This window comes from Monodon monoceros, unplaced genomic scaffold, assembly GCF_005190385.1.
Source record: "Monodon monoceros isolate NGI ecotype Baffin Bay Population unplaced genomic scaffold, NGI_Narwhal_1 Super_Scaffold_12, whole genome shotgun sequence".
Taxonomy (NCBI): Eukaryota; Metazoa; Chordata; class Mammalia; order Artiodactyla; family Monodontidae; genus Monodon; species Monodon monoceros.
Genome location: NW_021703768.1, coordinates 77,674,220 through 77,698,595, shown reverse-complemented (window position 1 = coordinate 77,698,595; position 24,376 = coordinate 77,674,220). Strand labels below are relative to the sequence as shown.

At 37.3% G+C, this 24,376-nt stretch overlaps 1 protein-coding gene across 1 annotated transcript in view; it reads left to right on the top strand.

Moving 5' to 3' along the window:
• ELL2 (elongation factor for RNA polymerase II 2) overlaps positions 1-24,376 on the top strand; it is a 75,797-nt gene that overhangs the window by 4,996 nt on the left and 46,425 nt on the right. The window contains exon 2 of the mRNA XM_029219085.1: positions 14,704-14,751. Within this exon, the coding sequence (XP_029074918.1) occupies positions 14,704-14,751 (48 nt within the window). The remainder of the gene's footprint in view (positions 1-14,703; positions 14,752-24,376) is intronic.

Sequence of the window (24,376 nt, the reverse complement as noted above, 5' to 3'; positions counted from 1 at the left end):
ATTCTGTTAACACATTCTCTTGCCAACTCCAATTATTGGCTTTAAATTTCCCTGCTTTGATTAGTGTCTTCTAGGAAAATGATAGTGTTTTGAAAATTTGTACAAACATACTTACGTCTAATTTTGCATGAGGAATTCAGTCTCTTTCAGTATTACTAGATACTGTTATTTCCAGTCAAAGCATAAAGTCTTATGTAAACCTCTAAAGTTACTATTCTTCACAATAGCTCCCTTTAATGTGTTCCGTGATCTTATAAAATCACTGATCCCACAGGTCATGGAGTAGGAGATATCCTCTCCTTTCCTTTCTTTTTACCTCGTGAACGTATCAGCATTTGATTCATTGTGGTTTAAGGCACAAAAAGACTCATACCTTACTTTTTCCTATCTCTTCGTTTTTGTGCCTGCCCTCAAACAATTTTGAGTGTGTACATGTGTGTTCAATAATCTGCTTTTACAAATACAGAAGACCCTGTTCTCCTTAAGGCACCATTCAAGCATCCAGACCTGCCAGCACAGAGCTGCCACTGCTGCTGACATGTTTACTAAGTAAAACAATGAGGTTTGCCTTAGCAGATTCCTTTTGTTGCAGTTTTTAAATATAGCCAGTTTTACTTAAAATAAGTTAATCTTATTTAACTTAGACCCATCTTCAGGCTGAACTTGATATTAAAATGCTTTTTATCAAGTAAAGTCAAGTTTGTGCCCCATTTTGCAATAAGTGTTTGAAAAGTTTTTTCAGCTGATCAGGTGTTCAGTGCAAAGAAGGGTGCTCCTCCTAGTGAAAAGCAGTAGCCAGATTGCCTAAAGAGATAGACAGGGAACCTTGGCACCAGAACTGAGAGGAGAAAGAAAGAACATATGTGAAAGATTGGAACATGTTCAACAAAAGAATTTAAAAGGAAAGGGGTGTAAAATTCTCGGAATGATTTACAGGAAAGCTTATCAAGGACAGTCACCAGATCCAACCTTTCCATTTGCTCCATTTGCACTTGTGAAAAACTATGGAAGCTGTGCACATAGCGCTTATTAGGTAATTTGTGATAAAGCCGGCAAAGTGAGGAAAATGAGAATTTCAGGAGAACCACTGCTGGGTCATTTTTAACAACTTGCTGTGACTACAGAGAGGCTCAGGACCGTGGCACCAGAGTTCAGCCCAGTTATTTGCCAGTTTGGGTCAAATGTATTTGGAGTATTTGAGAAGATGTCCCTAAAATGTGATGATATGGGCATTTCTTCATGTAAGGTGAGCTGAGTTTTAGAATAAAGAAAAGAGCATGTATATAACCACAGCACATTTGACTCTCCTGCATACCTCAGCTCCATAGGACATTTCCCATGACTTAATGCAAAAATCTAGAAAAGCAGGTCTGGAGTAGAATACAGTAAATTAATGACTGTGTCTCTACAGCCAAATTGAAGCTGAAAAACATGGCATAAATCAGGTCAGATTTATGGAGAATTGCTTTCTTTTCTTTCCCTCCCTCCCTTCCTTTCAATTTATCTACCTATCTAACTATTTTGGTTGTGGCATTATGGCACTTTAGAGCCACGTTAAATCTTTAGGAAGAACTGGTTTAAGGGCTTCCACTAATATTTTGCCAGCAAAGGCCAAACCTGGAATCTCATGGCTAGCAGTTTAATATAGGATATAAAAAGAGAGAATCTTATTAATTAGACTATATGCTCCGTAAAGATTCATGAATCAAATTAGCACCTTGAATTGAACTCAGTAGTCAGAGCATTTGCTACTAGTTCAATAATAACTAGGTTGTTAGACAAAGAGTATAAGTTTCTTTCTTGTTGGGGATCCTATATGTTATTGGTCTAAAAAACATCTTTGGGTTTTAGGATTTTAACAGGCAGAGACTAGATGGGGGGAATCACATCTCCAGCAGAAGGAATGGCACAGGAAAGGAAAGGACAGCAGTAGAAAAGCTAAGGCAGGCTTTGAGAATTGCAAGGAAGACCCTTGTTCCACTTAACCTCGAGTGTTGGAGAAAATGGATTTAAGAGAGGAAAGGGAGACTGGAACAGGTTGGAGTTTATTCTCTCAAAACTGGAGAGACACTGAGTAGAAATTTAAGGTGATTTGAGCTAATGCTTTAGGATTATACTGGCCTCAGTGTGCATGATGAGTATAAGATGAATCTGGAAGGCAGTAGACAAGTTAGGAGGAAGTATGTGGTCCAGGTCAGAGATGAGTGGGATCTAAACTATGATGCTAGTGAGAGACAAGACATTACAGATGAATAGAATCTATAGAACTCAATAACAGATTTTAAAGGAACAGGGTTAAATGGAAATTTCTAGCCATCAGCACTAGGAGGGGTACCCTTAGTAAAAAAAAGGGAAATCAGAAGCTATTGGGAGGGTGGGGTGGGGTGGGGTGGGGGAGATAAAGTACCATTTTAGTGGACGTTCACTCAGTCTGTTGTTTGGTGCCTAGACTTAGGTTTGATTAGATGTTTTATATTTGAGAAGTATATTTGGGTCTGAGGCTAGACTAGAACAATGCCATATTATTTACATGTCTCAAACTTTTCCATTTGGATGGAAATTTTGGGGATTGGTAATGTTTTGGGGGAAGTTGAAATTATTAGGTGGAAGAAATTTTGGTTTTGAACAGGGATTTTCAAATTTTGCTCGGATTTTTATAGGCTTCCTTTATCCAATAACGTTCTCTATAAATTGCACTTAAGACTGTTGTAGAGTACAGATGATATGAAAATTGAATTTGATTTTAACGTGAAGATCATACTTTCCATGGTTTCTGTCCCAAGTGATTATTGAAACATTAAGTAACTCTCTACAATGTGCCTGGATTTACATTTCAAGCATCATTTTTAAAAGATTCCTAAAGGCCTTGCAAGGGTCAGTGTTTTCACTTCAGATTACTTTCATTTCTGTTTTGGTGTTTTGATTCTCTTTTTTTTGTTTGACAGTTTGTGAAAAACAAACCAAAAAATAATCATGAGTACATGAAACTTCTGTTATACATATACATTGTCATGGACTAGTTATGGGCACTTGGTTCATGGTCCATGGAGATAACCTTAGCTAGAAGACTTTTCCCATGAAGGGTGAGCTTGTTCAAGGGTGGAGCCAGGCATGAACTTTCTAATAAGATTCTTTGAGATACTTTAGGATCTAAATATGCTTACTTGTAAATTTATGTGTTAGCAGATTTTTAAAAGCCATGATACTTAGTATCATGGCTTTTGGTTTTCATTGTTGGAAACCATGATGCCTCAGATAGCCAGAAAACACATCCATGTGGTAAAAACTCAGCTGAGTGTCTTGAGATGTTTTTTTCTTTAATAAAAGACTAAGAGGTAGGAACAGGAATTATAACTATAACTGTCAAATATGCATTTATTCATTTAGCCAGTGTTTGTTTATCTTCTGATATGTGCCAGGCATAGTACTAGGCACTGTATATATAAAGTTGAATAAGTCAGAGATGGTCCAGAAAGTGCTCGTGCCTTAGTAGAAACAAGCAGACATAATAAATACATACATACATACATACATACAATAAAGTCTCTGTGCAAGGGGACACCTAAAAAGAGGATTATGTTTGAGGATATGTCTGAGAAATAGTGTCTGCTTTTTCATCTCCCATCCTCTGTTCAGCCCACTCCAGCTGGGTTGTGTCCATCACATCCCTGAGATTGCACCTGACTAGGTCCCTTGTTGTCAAATCTAGTGGTCATCTCTCTGTTCCTGTCTTACCTGACCTCAGCATCATGCCATCCAGTTGACTACTCCTTCCTGCTAGAAACACCTTCCTGATTTTCCTCCCACTTCCCTGGCCATTCTTTGTCAGTCTCCTCTGCTGATTATCCACTGCTTGACTGGCCTCTGAAAGTTGGAGATCCCAGTTCCCTTCTCTTTATCTATTCACTTCCCTAGGTGAGCTCATCTAGTCCTGTGGATTTAAACGTCATCTATATGTTAACGACCTCCAAATATTTATCTCCAGCTCTGACCTTCCTCCATTTCCAGGCACTAATTTTCAACACCTGATCTCTTTATCAAAGTTTAATAGGTTATCTAAACTTAACAGACCCAAACACAATTCCTTTTTTTTTTAAACATCTTTATTGGAGTATAATTGCTTTATAATGGTGTATTAGTTTCTGCTTTATAACAAAGTGAATCAGCTATGCATATACAAATATCCCCATATCTCCTCCCTCTTGCGTCTCCCTCTCACCCTCCCCCCACCCCACCCCTCTAAGTGGTCACAAAGCACCTAGCTGATCTCCCTGTGCTATGCGGCTGCTTCCCACTAGCTATCTATTTTACATTTGGTAGTGTATGTATGTCCATGCCACTCTCACTTCATCCCAGCTTACCCTTCCCCCTCCCCGTGTCCTCAAGTCCATTCTCTACATCTGCGTCTTTATTCCTGTCCTGCCCCTAGGTTCTTCAGACCTTTTTTTTTTTTTAGATTCCATATATATGTGTTAGCATACGGTATTTGTTTTTCTCTTTGACTTACTTCACTCTGTATGAGAGTCTCTAGGTCCATCCACCTCACTACAAATAACTCAATTTTGTTTCTTTTTATGGCTGAGTAATATTCCATTGTATATATGTACCACATCTTCTTTACGCATTCATCTGTCGATGGACACTTAGGTTGCTTCCATGTCCTGGCTATTGTAAATAGTGCTGCAGCGAACATTGTGGTACATGACTCTTTGAATTATGGTTTTCTCAGAGTATATGCCTGGTAGTGGGATTGCTGGTTCATATGGTAGTTCTATTCTTAGCTTTTTAAGGAACCTCCATACTGATCTCCATAGTGGCTGTATCAATTTACATTCCCACCAACAATGCAAGAGGGTTCCCTTTTCTCCACACCCTCTCCAGCATTTATTGTTTGTAGATTTTTTGATGATGACCATTCTGACTGGTGTGAGGTGATACCTCATTGTACTTTTGATTTGCATTTCTCTAATGATTAGTGATGTTGAGCATTCTTTCATGTGTTTGTTGGCAATCTGTATACCTTCTTTGGAGAAATGTCTATTTAGGTCTTCTGCCCATTTTTGGATTGGGTTGTTTGTTTTTTTGATATTGAGCTGCATGAGCTGCTTGTAAATTTTGGAGATTAATCCTTTGTCAGTTGCTTCATTTACAAATATTTTCTCTCATTCTGAGGGTTGTCTTTTCATCTTGTTTATGTTTTCCTTTGCTGTGCAAAAGCTTTTAAGTTTCATTAGGTCCCATTTGTTTATTTTTATTTTTATTTCCATTTCTCTAGGAGGTGGGTCAAAAAGGATCTTGCTGTGATTTATGTCATAGAGTGTTCTGCCTATGTTTTCCTCTAAGAGTTTTATAGTGTCTGGCCTTACATTTAAGTCTTTAATCCATTTTGAGTTTATTTTTGCCAAGCACAACTCTTGATTTCACCCTTCAAACCTACATCTTCATGAGTGTTCCCCATTTCAGTAAGTGGCAGTACTCATCACCAGTTGACTAGTAATTGACTAGTATTCCTTGATTTATATCCTCTTTTCTTGACTTAGTTGATCCATCAGCAAGTTCTGTCAGTCTTCAAAAATCTGAAATCTAACTTCATCCATCACCACGACTCCAGTCCCAGCCACCATTATCTCTCTTGAGGACCACTGCCATGGACTTCCATCTAGCCTCCAGACTTCCACTCTTCCCCCAATAGTCCATTCTCCACACAGCAGCCAAAGCTATCTTTTTAAAACACTAAGTGTGTGTGATCATGTAGTTTCCAAGTTTCAAGCCTTCTAATGGCTCCCTTTGTTGTAGATGCTTCATTTTACAAATTTCTACTATTTTAAAAATAATACCTATCTTCCAATCCAAGTTTATTTTACTGTTTCTCCTTATACTTTACTAGAGATCATGATCCCAAAGAACAAATCTTCATTTGTATTTATAATCAGATTTGACATGTAAGCTTATTACACAATTATAAAGTCCACATTAAGCGCTCTCTTGGAAAAAAATGATGGGATATTATGCTTCAAATATTGTTATAAGGGCTTGTTCACAGTAACTAACTTTTTAGGTGGTTGTTCAGTTTGGATTTTTGCCTTCCATATTCCTTTAAAGAGTTGTATAGAATAGTAACGTTTAAGACAATAATAATTTTTTTTAAATTTGGCCTGCAGCAGATAGCTACAGTTTTCCAGAAACTATCTTTAAAAACAAGGACTGTGTTAAATAAATTAGATTTTTGACTTCTCCCTGCTGTTTCGAGAATCTCCTTTATATTTCATTCTTTTCTATGCTGTAAAGGCTAGAAAGAAATTATTCTTTATTCCAAATGCTCTTTAATCTGGTTCTTCCAAATCTGCAGAGAAGGAGTTTCTGCGATGTGTAAGGTTGGATTGACTGACAAAGCAAAATACTAGATTTTGTGAAACTTAATGACTCCCTCTCTCTCTCCCCCCCGGGGGGTGGGGGAGCATCTAATAAAAGATTGGGGCAAAGAAGGAGATACCGTTTACTAAGGTATCTTTGGATTACCTCAAAATTTCACATTCATACTATCATTCTAAACATACTAAACATATTACCAGCTTTTGACGAGAGCTGGGTATATTTGATTTCAGGATTAACTGATTTCCTGTGCTACTGTCTGCTTATACTCCATCTTTTTTTTTTTTCTTCCTCTTCTTTCCCAGCTTAGACTTATTTTTATTACCGTGGTTAAAATATAATTATTGGATAGTCTTTGGTTTCTCTATCAGGTGATGTTTTAAAGAGCAGAATTAAATGACTTCTTAAATAAAAGAATTATAACCACAGTTCTTTAAATGGTATAGTACCTCTTTTAGGAAAGAAAGATCTATCTTAAATTGTATCCCAGGATAAGTCATAAATACTTTTTACTATTTACTTGCATAAGTGAAAAGAAATTCAAGTGCCTGATATTTTCCTTAAGTTGTAGTGCAAAACCAGAGAAGTGATCCCCAAAGAGCTATTGATTCTTATCAGTTCTTAATTCTGTAGCGTTCAGATATTTCACATTTTATATAACCGTTGTTAAGGAGGAGCAGGAGAGGCTAGCTGTGTAGAGTGCTTAGTTCTTAAAGGGAGACTGGCCAGGGTTTGAGCTCCAGGTCACTTATTAGCTGTGTAACAGTATGTGATTTCACAGGATTTACCTGTGGAATCCTGTGGAAATAATAGTATCTACTCCACAAGGGTGTTCTGAGAATTCCCACAGGTGCTAGTAAAAGTGATTACACTGGCCTGACACATTTTAAGCACTCAGTAAATAGTAACTAGGTGGCTATAATCATTTCCTAAAACAATCTCACTTAAAGCAGTCACCTGACCCATCACCATTTATAGACAGTTTTCTGGTTTTGACACAAAGTTCCAAAATTATATTTGACTTTGGAAAAATTTTTTGCACTATCTTTAAATATTCTTTTTTTAAATTAATTTATTTTATTTTTGGCTGCCTTGGGTCTTCGCTGCTGCATGTGGGCTTTCTCTAGTTGCGGCAAGCGGGGGCTGCTCTTCGTTGAGGTGTGTGGGCTTCTCATGGCAGTGGCTTCTCTTGTCAAGGAGCACAGGCTCTAGGTGTGCGGCCTTCAGTAGTTGTGGTGAACAGGCTTAGTTGCTCTGTGGCATGTGGGAATCTTCCCGGACCAGGGCTTGAACCCATGTCTCCTGCATTGGCAGGTGGATTCTTAACCACTGTGCCACACCAGGGAAGCCCTTTTTGCACTATCTTTAGTTTGACTTATAATGCAGCTTAGGTACACAAATAAAATGTGAAGTATTTAATAAATACCTATTGGTTAATTTTAAATAACTCAAGAGTTCACTTTAAGTTGAGTCAAAGCTCCATTATGGGTTCAGAAGGGAAGCTGAAGGTATTTCAAGTACATCTCTAACCTTAGAGAATAAACTTAGAAAGATCTCTGTAATGTGTTTCTTAGAGAAATCACTCTTTTCTAGAACAGAATGCTATTTCTTATGGTTGTATGTTGACAAAACCAATAGTGGTTGATAGAATAAAAGTAACCATAGGTTTAATTTGGATGGATAAGCAATATGTAAATAATCAAGAGATGGTTATAACAACTTTTATAGGATAAGTAACTCTCTTTTATTTATCCCCAAAGAAACCTGAGCTTTGCTTCTTCCCTCCTACCCTAAAAGAATCGTGTCAGAAATTAATATTACTCAGCACAATTAAAATTACTTAGTAACATTACTTAGTAAATTACATATTACTTTTATAGTCCTTATATATTGCAAGGCATAGTCCCTGGAAATAAGTGGACATAGATTTCTTTGGTCATAGAGCAGTTTTTATTGCAGTAGAATTGGCATATTATAGTGGCAGATGTCAAGAACTAAACTTTTGAGCATTTTAGTATTGTCTACACTTTTATTCTAAGCTTAAGAATGCCCTACATTCTCTGAGAAATACAGAGGGTTAATTCAAGGAAATCTAAAATCAGTGAACCAGCCAAGAGTTTAACAGAATCTTTTGACTATAAAACATCACCTTGTTGAAAGCATTTATCAAAATGGTTTCACTAGCCAGTTCCAGTCTGCATTGTTTCTTGGATGGATGAAGATACTAGATCACTATCTTATTTATAGCTCAAGTACTAGTCAGTTAAACCCTAGAGTTACTTGATTTTCAAAAGAGCCAGTTGGTGCAAATATTTAATTAAAGCTAAAAATCAAAAGTTGAAGTCCTATTGAACTTCCATATGTAATGGAACTGTACTTAGTAAGTTAAACATTATTCTAAAACATGCCATATCATATTTGGCCACCTGTAATTACATTATCTTTTAAAACTGGATTGCATTAAAAAATATACAGGGCTTCCCTGGTGGCACAGTGATTGAGAGTCTTCCTGCCGATGCAGGGGACACGGCTTTGTGCCCCTGTCCGGGAGGATCCCACATGCCGCGGAGAGGCTGGGCCCGTGAGCCATGGCCGCTGAGCCCGTGCGTCTGGAGAGGCCACAACAGTGAGAGGCCCACGTACCGCAAAACAAAAAAAAAAAAAACAATGAGTTGAGGTTATGTTTGTGCAGTTAAACTTAGACTAAAAAACATTTAGGTGAAAAACTAACATGCTTGAGACATTTGCTTATAGTGGTATTGACTTTATTTTTTAAATGTTCAGGTTTTTTTAAGATTTATTTATTATTTATTTATTTTTGGCTGCGTCGGGTCTCAGTTGTGGCATGCAGGATCTTTCGTTGCGGTACGTGGGATCTTTACTGTGGCACTCGGGCTCCTCTCTAGTTGTGGCCTGTGGGTTTTCTCTTCTCTAGTTGTGGCACGCAGGCTCCGGGGTACATGGGCTCTGTAGTTTGCAGCGAGGGCTCTAGTTGAGGTGTGTGAGGTCAGTAGTTGTGGCGCTTGGGCTTACTCGCCCCTCAGCATGTGGGATCTTAGTTCCCTGACCAGGGATCGAACCCACGTCCCCTGCATTGTAAGATGGATTCTATAGCACTGGACTACCAGGTAAGTCCTGGTATTGACTTTTAGAACTTATTCCGGGTACCTTTCCCATTGACACAGTAGTCAGAAGCATAAAAAGTGGTATAGCATTCTAGCTGGCTCTCTTGTTGCATTTTTTAAAACGTTCAGGAACTGTAGCATAGTACCTAACATCTTCTTGTCTAAAATTGGGATTAAAATCAATAAAGGATTTGAGGTTCTCTTATGTACTTTTCTCTTCTAGGTTGTTAGATATCTTAAAGTTTTTCAGCAACAGTAATCCTAGTTTATCCTGTTTGGATAAGCACCCACAACTACTCCATAGATGAGGGTTTTGTTTTTTTAATGAAAAATTTTAACACAAGTATTTATGTATGTTCCTTTACTATATATGGTCCTTACAGAAAAAAAAACAAAACTGTTTTTTTTAGTTTTTATTTAATCAGAAGCTGAACCTTGGAAATTATAATGATTTTATAAAATTCATTTTCTTTGGAAACAAAATGCCAGAAGAATGAGCATTTAAGTGCTTTTCATGTTCAGCCCTAGGAGGTAACCTGTTACAGAGGCAAGATAAGGAAAGGGTACTGTATTTGAAATTCAGAAGTCTGGATTTGAGGTCCAACTCTGCTAACCACTAGCTTGGTGATTCTGAGCAATGAACTTTGCCTGTTGGAGACTCGTTTATCTCCCTCTGAAATGGGGGATGATGATGTCTTCCTACCACCCACGGCTGGTTTTAGGAGGCCTCACTTGAGACTATGGATATAAAAATACTCTGTACATTACAAAACTATGTAAACAAAAACAAGTTATCATTTTTGTTGAGGAATCAAGCAATACAGATAGAACTCTAAGCATATCAGGAGGTTAGGTTCTAAATTCAGGTCATGAGGCAAAAGATTGGATAGAGCCCACGAGCCACAACTACTGAAGCCACAACTACTGAAGTGCCTGGAGCCTGTGCTCCGCAATAAGTGAAGCCACCACAGTGAGAAGCCTGCGCACTGCAATGAAGAGTAGCCCCTGCTCACCGCAACTAGAGAAAGCCCGTGTGCAGCAACGAAGACCCCATGCAGCCAAAAATAAATAAATAAATTTATATTAAAAAAAATTACTCTTGAGAATCCATAAGTTGATGTAAAGCATAGTGGTATTGTTTTGTCTATACAACCCAGAATAGTAATCTATAAAGTATATAATGCGTATAGTTGTATACCGCATATATAAAGAGAACATAGCCAAAGTGATTTTATAATACTTTTTCTATCATAATGTAGATAAATACTTGTAAGTTAAATATGTGTTAGACTCTTTTGTATCATAACAACTAGGAGTAAGAAAACCTATGAAAGAAATACACCCCCAGTGTAGTGGTACGATAGACACAGGCATCTGGAAAAAACAATAGTTAATGGTAGCTAAAGTGGGCATAGTTCAGAGTTAGCAAAATGGTGGCAGCAGTGTTTTGTTTGGTGAGAAAAAGGTTTAACATTTTAAAATTTGAGTCCTTTCTCAGCTGGGCATTCATTCCCCAGGTACTCGCCACGGCCCTGTTGCTTTACACCCAGTATCTTTCACATTTACCTGCATTAGGTCCTTAAACTCATTGAGTCTTTGATTTCTGATTTATCTAAAACAAGGCCTAGCTGAGGAAATTAATCTTAAGCTTGAATGTTAAGTGATTAGTATGGATTGGCAAAATAGTGTTTGGGAAGGTATGCCAGGTTGAAAGAACAGATAAATAGGAGGTAGAAATAGAGAGGAAATTGTTTACAAAACAAACAGACTGAAAAAGGTTAACACTGCTGAGCCACAGTTGGGAAGTGGAAGATGAAATTGGTTGGACTGTCTGCTTTCTACGTGGAGGAGTTTGTTTTGCTTTGATAGAACCCACTGCAGGCTATGTTACATGCTGAGGGTGGTATCTGAGAAAGCTTCTGCTAGCTATTTGAATGAGTAGCCATTTGGAAAGAATTGAAGGAAGGGAGGAAGGCCTTTGTCTAGGTGCTTGGTGATAGGGACCTGAAACAGACTAGGAGCTTTCAAAGTAAAGACTAAGCTTAATATGAGGGAGTCTGGGGCAGACAGGCCCCAGATGATGATTGAGAGCCCTGAGCCACCTTTGCTTCTTTTGTGCATATGTGCGCATGTACGCCTGATATTCAAGCTTTCATCACATTTTATCATTCTTTCTTGGGAAGGTCTGCTCATTCCACCATCTCCTGTTTGCTCCAGACGAAGCCATACTAATTTAGGCCTTTATCACTAGAGTGTTCCTAAATAAAACATCCCCTGGAGCTGGTGTCTCATCCTTTTCCCTAGCCCCAATTCATCTCTCTCTGTCTTTCTTACACATGACTGAAAGAGCTGCTTTCCGTGAAACACTTCATTCTTTCAGCAGCTCACTTTCTTATTCCAAAAATCAGAAGAGCCTCCAGTTGTTTATCATGTCAAAGACAAGACTTAAAGGCCATCCCTAAAGGGGTAATGGAAGGGATTAGGATAGGGTTATTTCACAGGGTGATGAACCTTTAGAAATTATGAGGTCTGAAATTTAAATTACTGTCCTATTTATTCTGTAGTGGATAAAAGCTAAAACTGAAGACAAATTTTGAGGTCAAGGATAGATTAGCCAGGGATCACCAGGTCCAATTCTCATCCTTTATGTTATGTTTCACGTGTGAAAAGACCTGCCATCTGCCTGCACAGTACCCATTCCTGTCTCCTTGCTTTTTTGCTTAGGACACTCCATCTCCCTGGAGTTTGTCTTTTCAAAATTGCTACTCATTTTCCATGAGCCTTTTCTCTCTTCTAGTATCTCTTCTAACCCATACTTTTCTTCTTTGTGAGAATCCTTACTGCACCTCCCAGCAGTACTTAGCCTAGTACAATATTTAATCGTTTTCAAATGTTCTCCAACTAAAATGCGAACTCTCTGGCATAAAGGAGCAAGTGCCCATGGATCTACCATAACAGATGTGTGTGGAGCCCAAGACGGTAGAAGAAAAACAGTATGGCAAAACAGGAAGATTGAGTCCTAGATTCTGGTCCTAGCTTAGTTATTAATGGGACGCATGGCCCATTGTGGTTAAGGGTGGGGGGTGGGGCTGGGCACCAACTGGAGTACCTCTGGACCTGGAATTCTGTGATTCTAGCAGTGTGCGATTGCCTAATAGAATGCGGTGAGGGGAGAGGGAGAAGAGGCTGTGCGTTAAACTTAAGGTTGTGAGCCTGGAGAACCAACAAGATAGAAGCACCCTTGCCAGAAAGTAGGAAAGAGGTGCCAGTTTGGCGAGGGGCGGAGGTGGTTTAGTGTTTGCCAATTTTACTGTCATTGAGAGTTTCTAATGCAAAATGTCCTAGGCTGTGATAAGTTGCAAGTTGCAGAGAGATGCCGAGTTGAGGAATAGGGAAGAGATTCAGAGTCATCACCAAATAGGCAAGGTGAGCCTCCAGGAGAGACTGGATCTAGAAAGAGGAAAGTGAAAGGCATGATCAAAGAGCTAGGAGGAGTGGTTTCTCCAGGTGACATCCAGTGGAGAAGTGAGCAATTTGAAAATTGAGGAAAGTTAGCATTTGTTTGGCCAAGAAGAATTGATGAACTTGATAGAGAAGTTCAAATTCCAGTGGTGAGCTGAAGATAACCTGCCTGCAAGGAGTCAGAGAGGAAAGTGTAACCAGCCTCAGAGGAGATGTTCAGTGTTTGTGATTTGAAGAGAGAGCAGGAGGCAGGGCTGATTGAAATATTCTGAAAGCTAGAACCTCCACCTGTCTTACCTAAATTGTAGTGCCACCTACTTACACACAAAGCGGGCCTCCCCAGGGCTTCTGCACGCAAGCTACCATTACTTCAGGTAGAGGTTTAGCTATGGAAGGTAGGTTTGGGTGAGGTTTTCTCCCTCTAAGGAAATTCAAGTTAGCGTTAATCTATATTTTATATTTTCATAAAACACCGTGAATTAGAATGAATCACTATGAAAAATTGTTACCTACTTCTCCCACACCAAGAAATAAATTTTGTCACCCAGTAGTGCTTTGATTCTGCTGATAAGTCTAAAGTTAAATAATCTTTTTATGGTGGTAGAACAATGATAATAGTATCTATTATGTTTTCTTCAAGAAGATGTTTACCCATTTTTATAAATAATAAAAGAATGGTTAATGCTACCACTTGATTTTATATTCAGATGATCTGTCTTGTAAAGTACTTATCCTTTCCTTATTTCTCTTTAGTTTATTGTAATCCTGATTAGTAAACTTTTAAATCTGTAGAGAAGTTTTGGGAAGTACCTGGTAAGTAGCAGTTAATGTGCAGTGGCTGAGGGAGGGGCATATGGGTGCCTCTGTATTTTTCTTTAAGGTAAAGTTGAGACCAGAAACCACTGCTTTTGTTTTTGTGCATTGGGTTTGGATATGAGGGTATGAAGAATAGTTTACAGGCTGATGTGTTACTATTAAAATGTTACCCAAATCTGATTTCCCCATGAATTTCTGTTAGCAGTTTGGAAAAGCTATATGTCCAATAGTGGTGAACCAGCCCCATACTGGTGACTTTAGGTACAGGAAATCATGCCTGAGACTATGGTAGATATTTACAGTTTCAGCTTTTGTTCTAAATACACAACTCTATGAGAAAATATAAAAATTATGAACAGGACAAAGCTCATAATGAAACAAAACATTGTTCTATAAATTATATTCTCCTGGTGAGAAGCTTGTGAGAAGATTGGTAACCTGTTTGACCCTCAACTAAAAACTAATCTCTGGTAAAATGTGAGAAAATGGAAACCACAGTTCATTCTCAAATATTTTAATTTTATATTTTTAGCGTCCTCTTAAGAGTTTTGCAAAGTTTCTTTGACTATCTCTTGCTTTCCCCTACCTTTTTAAAAAACATATCAAGAAACTAAGCCATAATACTTTTTCATGTAAAATTTAATTAGTACACTGATCATTTTTTGCCAAATCACGTCAGTCATTTTCAAAAACGTGATTAGCTACACTGCCAAAAGATACCTTCGGTTGTGTATTCAGAGAAATGTCAGCAGTGCAGTATCTTTTATCAAGGCATCTTAATATAATGAAATATAAACCTAAGTATGTAATGAAAAGGTTTTCACAGACTATAGCACTGACCAAGTGCATAGGTTTAGAGTTTAATCATTTAGTTCCATGTCCCAGTAACCAAGGTTGACGTGTTTGTTTCTTATGTTTCTTTTAATAGAATTTAATTCCTTTTCGACCTTCAATTCAGTTCCAAGGGCTCCAAGGGGTGAGTACTCTTATTGTTTTAGCAAGAAAATCTAATCTTACACATTATTATATTTACGTCTTAAAATTTGTTTTCACCTGTGCCTCTTAATATAATGTCACTCATATTTTGTGAAATTTGTAACTAAATGTAAATTTATGACACCTTTAAGACTTGAATTATCTTCTTGATTTAGTTAAGTAATTCAGGTATAGATATTGAGAGTAGTTTTTTTCCAAGTCATAGATAATTGATTTTTTAACCTTTTTATTGAAGTGTAACATACATCATAGTATTATGAGATTATATTTTGTTTACCACAATTAAGTAACCATAAAGAATTATTAATTTCAGGCAAGTTATGATTATGTGATTGTTGTTAATATTAACAAACTTCTGCTGTCTATGGACTTTAATACTAGGAAATGAAATGTATATATAGAAAATAGAATTTTTCTAGTACACAGAATAAACAAAGTATTGTCTATTTTATTGCTGGATTTAAAAGTATAATAAATGATAACTCCTAATAAAATGCACCTATGAATTTTGTATTTGTAATAGATGATAAACTTTTCAGGAGTAGTGTCAATATTATTTTATAATTATTACTATTACTATTTAATATTGATTAAATAGACTCAGTCATTCCTTCATTTAAATTAATATGCATTTCTGAATTTGTCTCTATATACTGTCTACAGTATGGAGATTTGGAATATCTGTAAATGGATTTTAGAGCTCTAGAGAAAAGGCAGCCTGAGGGGGGAAGATCATATTACTATTTATTATAAATCTATACACTTGTGAATTTTTTGTTTATGTCACAAAATGTAAAAATTCAATGTGAATAAATACAGTCTTTCTAAACTTTATAACTTGAAAACATTTCAAGAGTCAGGAGATTAATTGTATCATTCAACACCAACTAAGAGTACTTCTAAATCTTGTGGAATGTTAACTTGAAGGAGATGTTTGTGTGTGGATGTCAGAGGTTTGCTTCTACATGATAGCTTTACAATGAAGTCCTTTTTTTTCTCTCCCCAGTAACTGAGTGTTCATGAATGGGATCCTAAATGGAACAAGCATTCTTCTGAATTTTGTTTCATAGCTTTTTAGATAGTCTCTAGCGCATGCTGATACTATTTTTGAGGTATTAGTGTCAGTTGTTTACGTGAGGCTTCTTGAATTTTCTTACAAATTTTAATGGCATCAACAATATCTGAAGGGATGTTGGAGAGGCAGGCCTGACTTCTTGAGCTCAGCAGGGCTACCCATTTCAGTAAAGGGTTATCTGGGAAGAGAGGGCAGTACCCAGGGGAGAAGAGTGGGGTTTGAGCTGCTTTTCCCTCACTAGCAGCTGACACCTTGTTTGGTGTCTGCTTCTTCCCTCTTCCCTTAATTCTTTCATTCTCCCAGTTGGGACGTGGAGGCCAGGGAAATGCAAGTGAAGGACATTTTCTTAGGAGGCACTAGGTTAGACTGAATAATGAGGAACCAATATGTGCAGGCTTCCAAGCTCTTGATGCAGAAACATGTAGCTTTTAGCAGTCTTAGAAGGAATATGATTTTCTGTAGCATACCAGTTAACCCCCAGGCCCTAGGTACCTTTACAAAGCAGGCAGTTTCTGTTTGAAACCTTGGACCTCCCTTTCTGAAATCTCCTACGTACCTCCCCCAAACTTTCCTATCTCTGTGTCCAAGCTTCCCCAGTTTATCTTTGCAAGCTCCATTCTCTCTTCCTACTCTATTCTTTGTTTGAATATAGTTCACTGATAAAAGTAATTTAGATATAAATGACTGATAGGTGTAAATCTTAATGGGTGTTTGAATTTTAACAGATAAGCTTTTTAACCAAATGAATGGTTATTGGAGTTGGGAGAGTATGAATGTAGAGAGAGGAGGGAGTGCTGCAGGATGAGAGCTATAGGATACTTGGCCCTACCTTGCTTATTCTGCATTCTGTCTTCTCCATCCCCTCACCCCCCACCACAGTCCCCTTTTTATTATTCTAACTGGGAACAAAATATATGGACTCAGCATTGTTTCGGAGCCTGCAGCTGCATTCCATCCCCCCCCCCCCTTCTCTTTGCAGCGCTCTCACCAGCCCTTTGGGACTTAGTAAAAACAAAGAGTCATTACTGGGGAGAGAGTGGGTTGGCACAGCCCACAGGGAATACACAGAGCCACAAATGTGAGGGTCTTCTGTACAGTGTTCCTCTGTTTTTCTTGAGAGCCACGATAATTTATTGCTGGTGCTGATTGCTTTAAAAACTATCTGAAGAAGTATACTTACAGAGTTTTCCTACGTGGAAAATGTTTCGGACTTTAAATTGGAAGGTTTTAATTTAGATTTCCCACAAAAGAGTTTTTCTCAATGAGAAATTTTAGTTGTCTTTTAATATAGTGTTTCAGATACTTTGAAAGTTTCTCTAGAAAGAATGTGGCAAGTCTAACAAATTTACAGGCTTTACATCAAATGTGATTGAAAATATACATTACCTATCATGATAGTGTCCTATATAGACATATTTGAAATACAACTGAAATATTGTTAAAATATCATTTCAAAAGTGAACATTTAGTGTTAAGATTATTTCCTCTTTCCCTGATGCTAAGCACTGCATGTTTATGCTGTTCCTTGTTACTAATTATAGGATTTTTTCCCCCTCTATAATGTCTTTAGAAGGTCAGAATTTGGGTCTTGGCTGGTTAACTTTTAAGCATATTTACTTTTGTGCCTGAACACGTTCTCTTTTTCTTTTTTTTTTATAAATTCATTTATTTTATTTATTTATTATTTTTGGCTGTGTTGGGTCTTTGTTGCTGTGCGCGGGCTTTCTCTAGTTGCGGCGAGCGGGGCCTACTCTTTGTTGCGGTGTGCGGGCTTCTCATTGTGGTGGCTTCTCTTGTTGTAGAGCATGGGCTCTGGGTGCGCGGGCTTCAGTAGTTGTGGCACGCGGGCTCAGTAGTTGTGGCACGCGGGCTCTAGAGTGCAGGCTCAGTAGTTGTGGCGCATAGGCTTAGTTGCTCCGTGGCACGTAGGATCTTCCCGGACCAGGGCTCGAACCCTCGTCCCCAGCATTGGCAGGCGGATTCTTAACCACTGCACTACCAGGGAAACCCTGAACACGTTCTCTTAAATTGAAGTTTTCTTCTAAAAAAAAATGCAGACTGGACCATTAAACAAAGTATAGCAATATGCTCTTAAAGAGTGAAAATTCTGAGAATCATTGATTACCTGGATTTTTATCATCACAGTTGGGCAGCAGCTTCTATAGCATAAAAAATGAAAATTTGTCTTTCACACTTCATCTCACCCTTTTCCCTTAGTGGAAAAGCATAGTCAGGAAACTGAATGGTCGTTGAAGGCATTTTATGGATTCTGAAAAGATGAGGAAATATCTATAGGAACAGTTAATTGTGTTTTCAAAACTGATGAATATCAGGAGCTGAATAAATCAGCCAAAAATACCTTGTTGATTTTTAAGAGTATGGCTCAACCAATTATCCTTGCAGTTCTAATCCATACCTAGGATACTCATAACTAAAGGTGTACTAGGATTGTACATTTTTATAGACCATTCTAATTGAATAGAAAAGGTAGCTGGTAAGATTCACATGGCTACAGTATTGAGGTGTTGAAGTTATAACATTCAGAGGGGTGTAATGGTATAATGCACATGGTTTACAAAAGCTGCATCTTTATTGCTGAGCAAGCTTTATCCAAATCACGGTAGTTCTGTCTCATATTTTCACTGGATACTGAAAATGTGGCAGGTGAAAATTTTCCAAAAATGTGTGTTTCAGTAAAGTTTTAAAAACTAATTACTCTTGGGCTTCCCTGGTGGCGCAGTGGTTGAGAGTCCGCCTGCCGATGCAGGGGACACGGGTTCGTGCCCTGGTTCGGGAAGATCCCACATGCCGCGGAGCGGCTGGGCCGTCCGGAGGCTGTGCTCCACAACAGGAGAGGCCACAACAGTGAGAGGCCCGCGCACCGCAAAAAAAAAACAAAAAAAAAAACAACTAATTACTCTTTATTTTTATGTTTGTTGAAAGTTTCTTATCTAAAGACACACAGCTGATGCAGACACAGCTGTAACTACTGTCTAGGTCTTCACTCTGCCAGGGAAAATTCTCCCCACTATACCACACAGCTGTAAAAGGAGAAGTATTGGAAGTAAGTTAACTCAGTATTTTCAAGTAATGGCAGTTGTTAGTGATGCAGTTATCTACTAACATAATTACTCAATAAACTATAAACAGGTGCCTAATCAGTGAGTGTGCTAATAGGTTTATTGTTCTGTTTGTTTCTTATTTATTGCACAAACATTCTTTTAGCCCTTACTGGTGCCAAGTACTTTGCTGAGTGCTTTGTGTGCAGAGATACAGGGATGGGTAAGACATGGGCTGTGCCCTCAGGGAACTCAGAATCTGACAAACATATATAGACTAATACTCAGGAAAGAATTAATAATGTAGGGCTTATCCAGAACCCTCCTTTCAGAACTTCTATAGATACAGGAGACTGTCAGGAACAAGGCTTATGTATTTCTGATTGGTATGAATCAGGGTTTTAAACAAAGCTTTCGGTAGATGCAAAATATTATATCCTGGAAATAGGTATGTAAAATTCCAGAAGGTCTATTAAAATCTATGGACACACTCATACACAAAAAGGTAGATCTGTGATATGTTTATAATTCAGATAAAATCTGAAATGGCAACGTTTTCAACAGCAAATAATGGCCACATCTGTTGGCCTGTGTCAGCCTTGCAGAGTGGACTTGCCTGTGGCATCAGCGACTCATGTGCAGGGAATGATTGTCCCAGGGCAGTGAGAAATAATGTTAACTTTGTCACAGTAAATAGGATTCCAGACCTCAGTATTAACTCAGTATTTGTTATGAGAATGTTGTTCCACAATTCTCTCTAATTTAATTGCTCACTTCAGACTCAGCAATCTCAGAGGCTTTAAAAAATAGAAGTTTGCTTTGCATATGTAATTTAGAAATTAACCTTAAGATGAGGACAGAAAATATTGTCTATAAGTACCATGTTATGTCTCCTGTGAAATACTGAGTAACACACATTTTTCTAAGAATGAGCAAGGAACAGCCAGTCAAGCAGCTTTTAAATGTACGCCTTCCAAAAAGGCACACTGACCTTCTGAAGATGAAATCAGCATTTAACTGCTAACTTTAAAGGCTTGAATAGTGTTAAAATTTTTGCAGTAGAGCCATTAACTCTAAAGAACAGAGTTGGATTTTCTTTTTTTTTTTTTTCTTAACTTCCAAACTTAGCAAAGCATTCAGAAATATTTTGTTAATTATTTATTTTCCTTATGGGGGGCTGGAGAGAAGATTGGGTTTGAAAAACTAAATTATACAGTATTTGAAATTAGTAGCCAATTTCAACCCACCTGAAAATACTTCCCACAGACTACCCTTCTCTAATCTACTTGATACTCAGGAAGCAAAGATAACTATCTGCTTGAAACAGCAGCAGAGATAAAAATAAATCCCCAGCACTGTCATTCCTTCTTGGATGACATGCCTGCACTCTGCTTTCCCCTGCTGTTTTTGGTTTGGCTAGTCCACTGGTTTTGCCAACGGTTGTGTTTAGTCAGTCTGCTCAAAGGTTGCTGACTAACAGCTACCTTTATACACTCAGCTCTGAAAGTAGTTAATACTACAAAGGTGTTAAAATTAAATCCTTTTATGGCAGTTCTGTTTTAATTTTTTTAATATTACAGTGATTAACATGTGTAGATAACATATTTGCATTGAATTATAACCCATTAACCACATGTTAATTTATTAAGGTATTAATACAATGGTAAATTACCCAATTTGAAAGAAATAACTTTGATATATATCAAAGGTTATATAATTTTTTATGTATATAGTATAATATACAGTGTGTGTGTGTGTGTATATATATATATATATATATATATATATATGTAAAATATCATATTTGGCCAGTGGTATGGACTGACATTCTGGAAACTCCTATTATCTCAAACAATAACTGAATAATAGTTTGAAGCTATTGACCAACTTCTCTATTTTATGTTGCCACCCACCTCTGCTCTCCTTTTCTTTCTGGATAAGAATTACCTGTGGGGTTTCTAAATAAAAAAGAGTAGAGAGCTAAGTTCACAAATCATGGCCAGGCACCACTACAGACACCAGTGACATAAAGGAGACGTGCAGAATGGTGCGGGTGGGAGGGTGACTTTGACTGTATGGTTGTGTTGCCTGAGGAAGCTATCTCAGCGTATACCACACAGGCTCCAGTGTGGGCCACAGCAGGACAAGCGTCCCAAAGCACGATCATAAAGGAGTTGAAGACTAAATCATCCTGCTCTGTCCTTCACCAAACTGCAGTCACTTTGGAAAGCAGCCATTGGAACTATGATTGAAATCTGAATTTGCTACAAATACCATTAACTGCCTTCTTAGCGGTCAGTTAAGCTTAATATCTTCATTCAACAAGCGTTTGTGAATATTTGCACTGTACCAAGCACCACGGTAGACAGTGTTTGGACAAAGGTAAATAGGACCTTGAAATTCCAGCTCTTGTTCCTGACACCATCTGTTTGTCAATAAAATCTGAATCTGATGGTTTTGCCTTTTTGTTTCCCACCAAAAACTGAAACTTGTGAAATTCAGTTGTTTATGTTACAGACATTGTCACTTAACAGCACTCACTTATTTAAGCTTGGAAAATAATAATCTTTAACCATTTTATAACACCTATGGTTCTTATAACTAACCCACCCCTAAATGTGAGCCACAAGCAGTATGTAAATATCTTTTGACTTCTTACTATGTGCAAGGCCTTATCCTTATAAGAGCTTTATTAAAGAGGTTATAAGAGCTCTATTAAAAAGAAAATTCAAAATTTAAAGCAGGAAAAACAATTTAGCAGAATATGTCCAAGCCGCAGATCTTACTTCAAACAATATTTAACACAACAAAATTACTATATGTTGTTGATTCCAAGGCTTGTTTTCTTTTTAACATTTAACGTCTTTGGAATTAGAATATATCTCATTATCAACAGCATCTTAGTACTGTGTCATAGTTTGTCAGCATTTTATATTATGCAATGGTACATAGTCATACAGTTGCTGGCAGCTTAACTACAGCAATGCAGTGGAAATATTTAGAGAGTTCCTATATCCTGCAATAAGATTTTATCTAACTAGAATCTTTTCAAAAGTTTTCTTTCCTGACCCCACCCTTGACTGGTTTGCTTTTTAGCTCCATATGTTAGATAATCTGGAGAATTTATAGGGAAGGTAAATTTTTATAACTATTTTTGTGATTTAAACTGGAAGGAACAAGAGTATGAAATTAAAATGTTCTCAAATTTGTTTTTAGGCTAAAAACCTTATAAAAGTAATTTGTTTTGAAAACAAGTTTAGAAGAAAAGCGTTTTACTGACTTAAAGGACTTAAAAAGCTCATAGACATGCTTTGAGGCTAATGAATTTGCCCTTATCAGGCTAGGAATTTTCAAGTCTCTCTAATTGGTCTTATACTTTGTACTGTATTTACCAGAAATGCACAGTCATCTATTATTTTGCTTATAGATTCCAACTTTTTCAATAAGTACAACTAAAATTTATTGAATATTTATTACGTGCTAAGAATCCTATACTAAGCACTTTATATATATTATTCTCATTTAATCCTCACAGGGATGTCATGAAGCAGATATTCCTGTTCTGCTAGTGTGTTAACTATGGCTCTGAAGTTAAACCACTTGTAAAAGCTCACACAATTAGTGAGTAAAGGAGCCAGCACACAAACCTAGGCATCTAGTTCCAGAGCCTGTTTTCATCACTACACTGATTTACCTGCCTATAATAAATGTTCAATGAGCATTTTATTCTGACATTCGTATGAACATTTGTTGAGTATCTCCCCAGCTAGCAAGAGGAAGCAGGACAGTCAGGGAGGTCTCAGAGAGGTGGTAAGCAAGTGTGGCAAAAGTTGCCACCTTCTTAAGGAGCTTGAATTTCACCTTGGAGATCAGTGCTTCTTATCTTTAAAGTCTCCCTGGGGGTCTATGATGAGGTCTGGAAGTCTGGCTTTTAAAATTTTTCCCTCTAGATTTCATTATAATAGCTAGGTTCACTATAATTAAGAATATGATAAGAATATGCACATATGTAGGTATGTACACATTCTCTTCTCAGGAGAAGGTTCATAATTTTCATCATTTTCTGAAGGGGACCACTGACTACAGTAGATTCTTTCAAACACATTTAGTAACAAGTCACAGTAAGAAAAAACATTTTACATTGTGACCCTTTACAGATATCAGTGTACACATTCACACAGCTAAAATAAAAGTTTCACAGCACAGTATTTATCCTTTACCAGTATACTCTGACATTTTCTATTTTAATTTAAAAGAATCCTGATCACAATCCACTAAAATAACGTCATAACCTTCCAGTGGGTCACAGTCTGTGCTTTAAAAAACACTACAGGAGATGACCATCTTTTTTTTTTTAATTTTAGAAATTTTAGCCAGGGAGTCATGTGATCAGATTTACATTTTAACGTGTTTATCCAGTAGCTACCTTAACTTAGTTATTCCTTCTGTATGGGGAGAAAGGAAATAGAGGAGTTGAGGATGGCGCCATATTTATGATGAGCATTTGGTTGGATGGTGAGGCCATTATACAAGATCTAAAATAGATGAAAGAACAGACTGAAGCAGAACTCATGGGGTGTTTAGTTTGGGACATGATGTCCATGAGGTGTTCAGATAATAACTCCATACCTTGTTCTATCGAGATGGAGCTGTCCAGGAGACATTGGTATTGGGGGATTTGGAACAAAAGGAGTTTCAAGAAACTGCTCCAAAGGACATTTTATAGTATTTAATTATACTTGGCAGTCCAGTAGTGAGAAGAAAAAAGTGTATTTATAGTGGAATTCTGTTATAAAGCTCTATTTAAAGACTTCTAAGAATACTGGTTTAGTTGCGAATACTTATGAGTGTTGATACTTTTTACTTCTTAACATTTAGGAGATTTGAAGCCCTTTTTGCCAAATTTTGTTGACACTAGTTAAGAACAATAGCAGGCTAATAGAGATAAACAGTGGCATATTGATTTAGTGGAAGAGTACACAACAGTGAAAAGCAGTGACTTAGAGCTCTGTGCAATATGGCAGTGAAAACTCTGGGTGAAAGACTACATATGTATGGTATGACACCATTTTTCATAAAAGTTAACAACAGGCGAAGTCAAACAATATATTGTGTGGGTACACACGTGATAAAATTATTAAAAACAATAAAGGAATGATAATCACAAAAATTAGAATAGTTGTTATCTCTGGTAGAGAAAGGCAGGTAGAAGGGATAGGAGAGGAGCAATGGGTAGATATATTATTGCTAATGTTTTCTTAAGTTGGACAGTGAATTCACAGGTGTTCACTATGTCATCAAGCTTCATAACAGGCTATATTGATTTTGAAGAAATAAATGTTACATAAAGTTCTCGTTATCATTAACTTTAAATATAATAATATAAATATATATACTTGTATATTTATAATCCGTCATCTTCATGGATTAAATGAGAAAAACCAGAACATATTTCAATAGATGCCAAAATG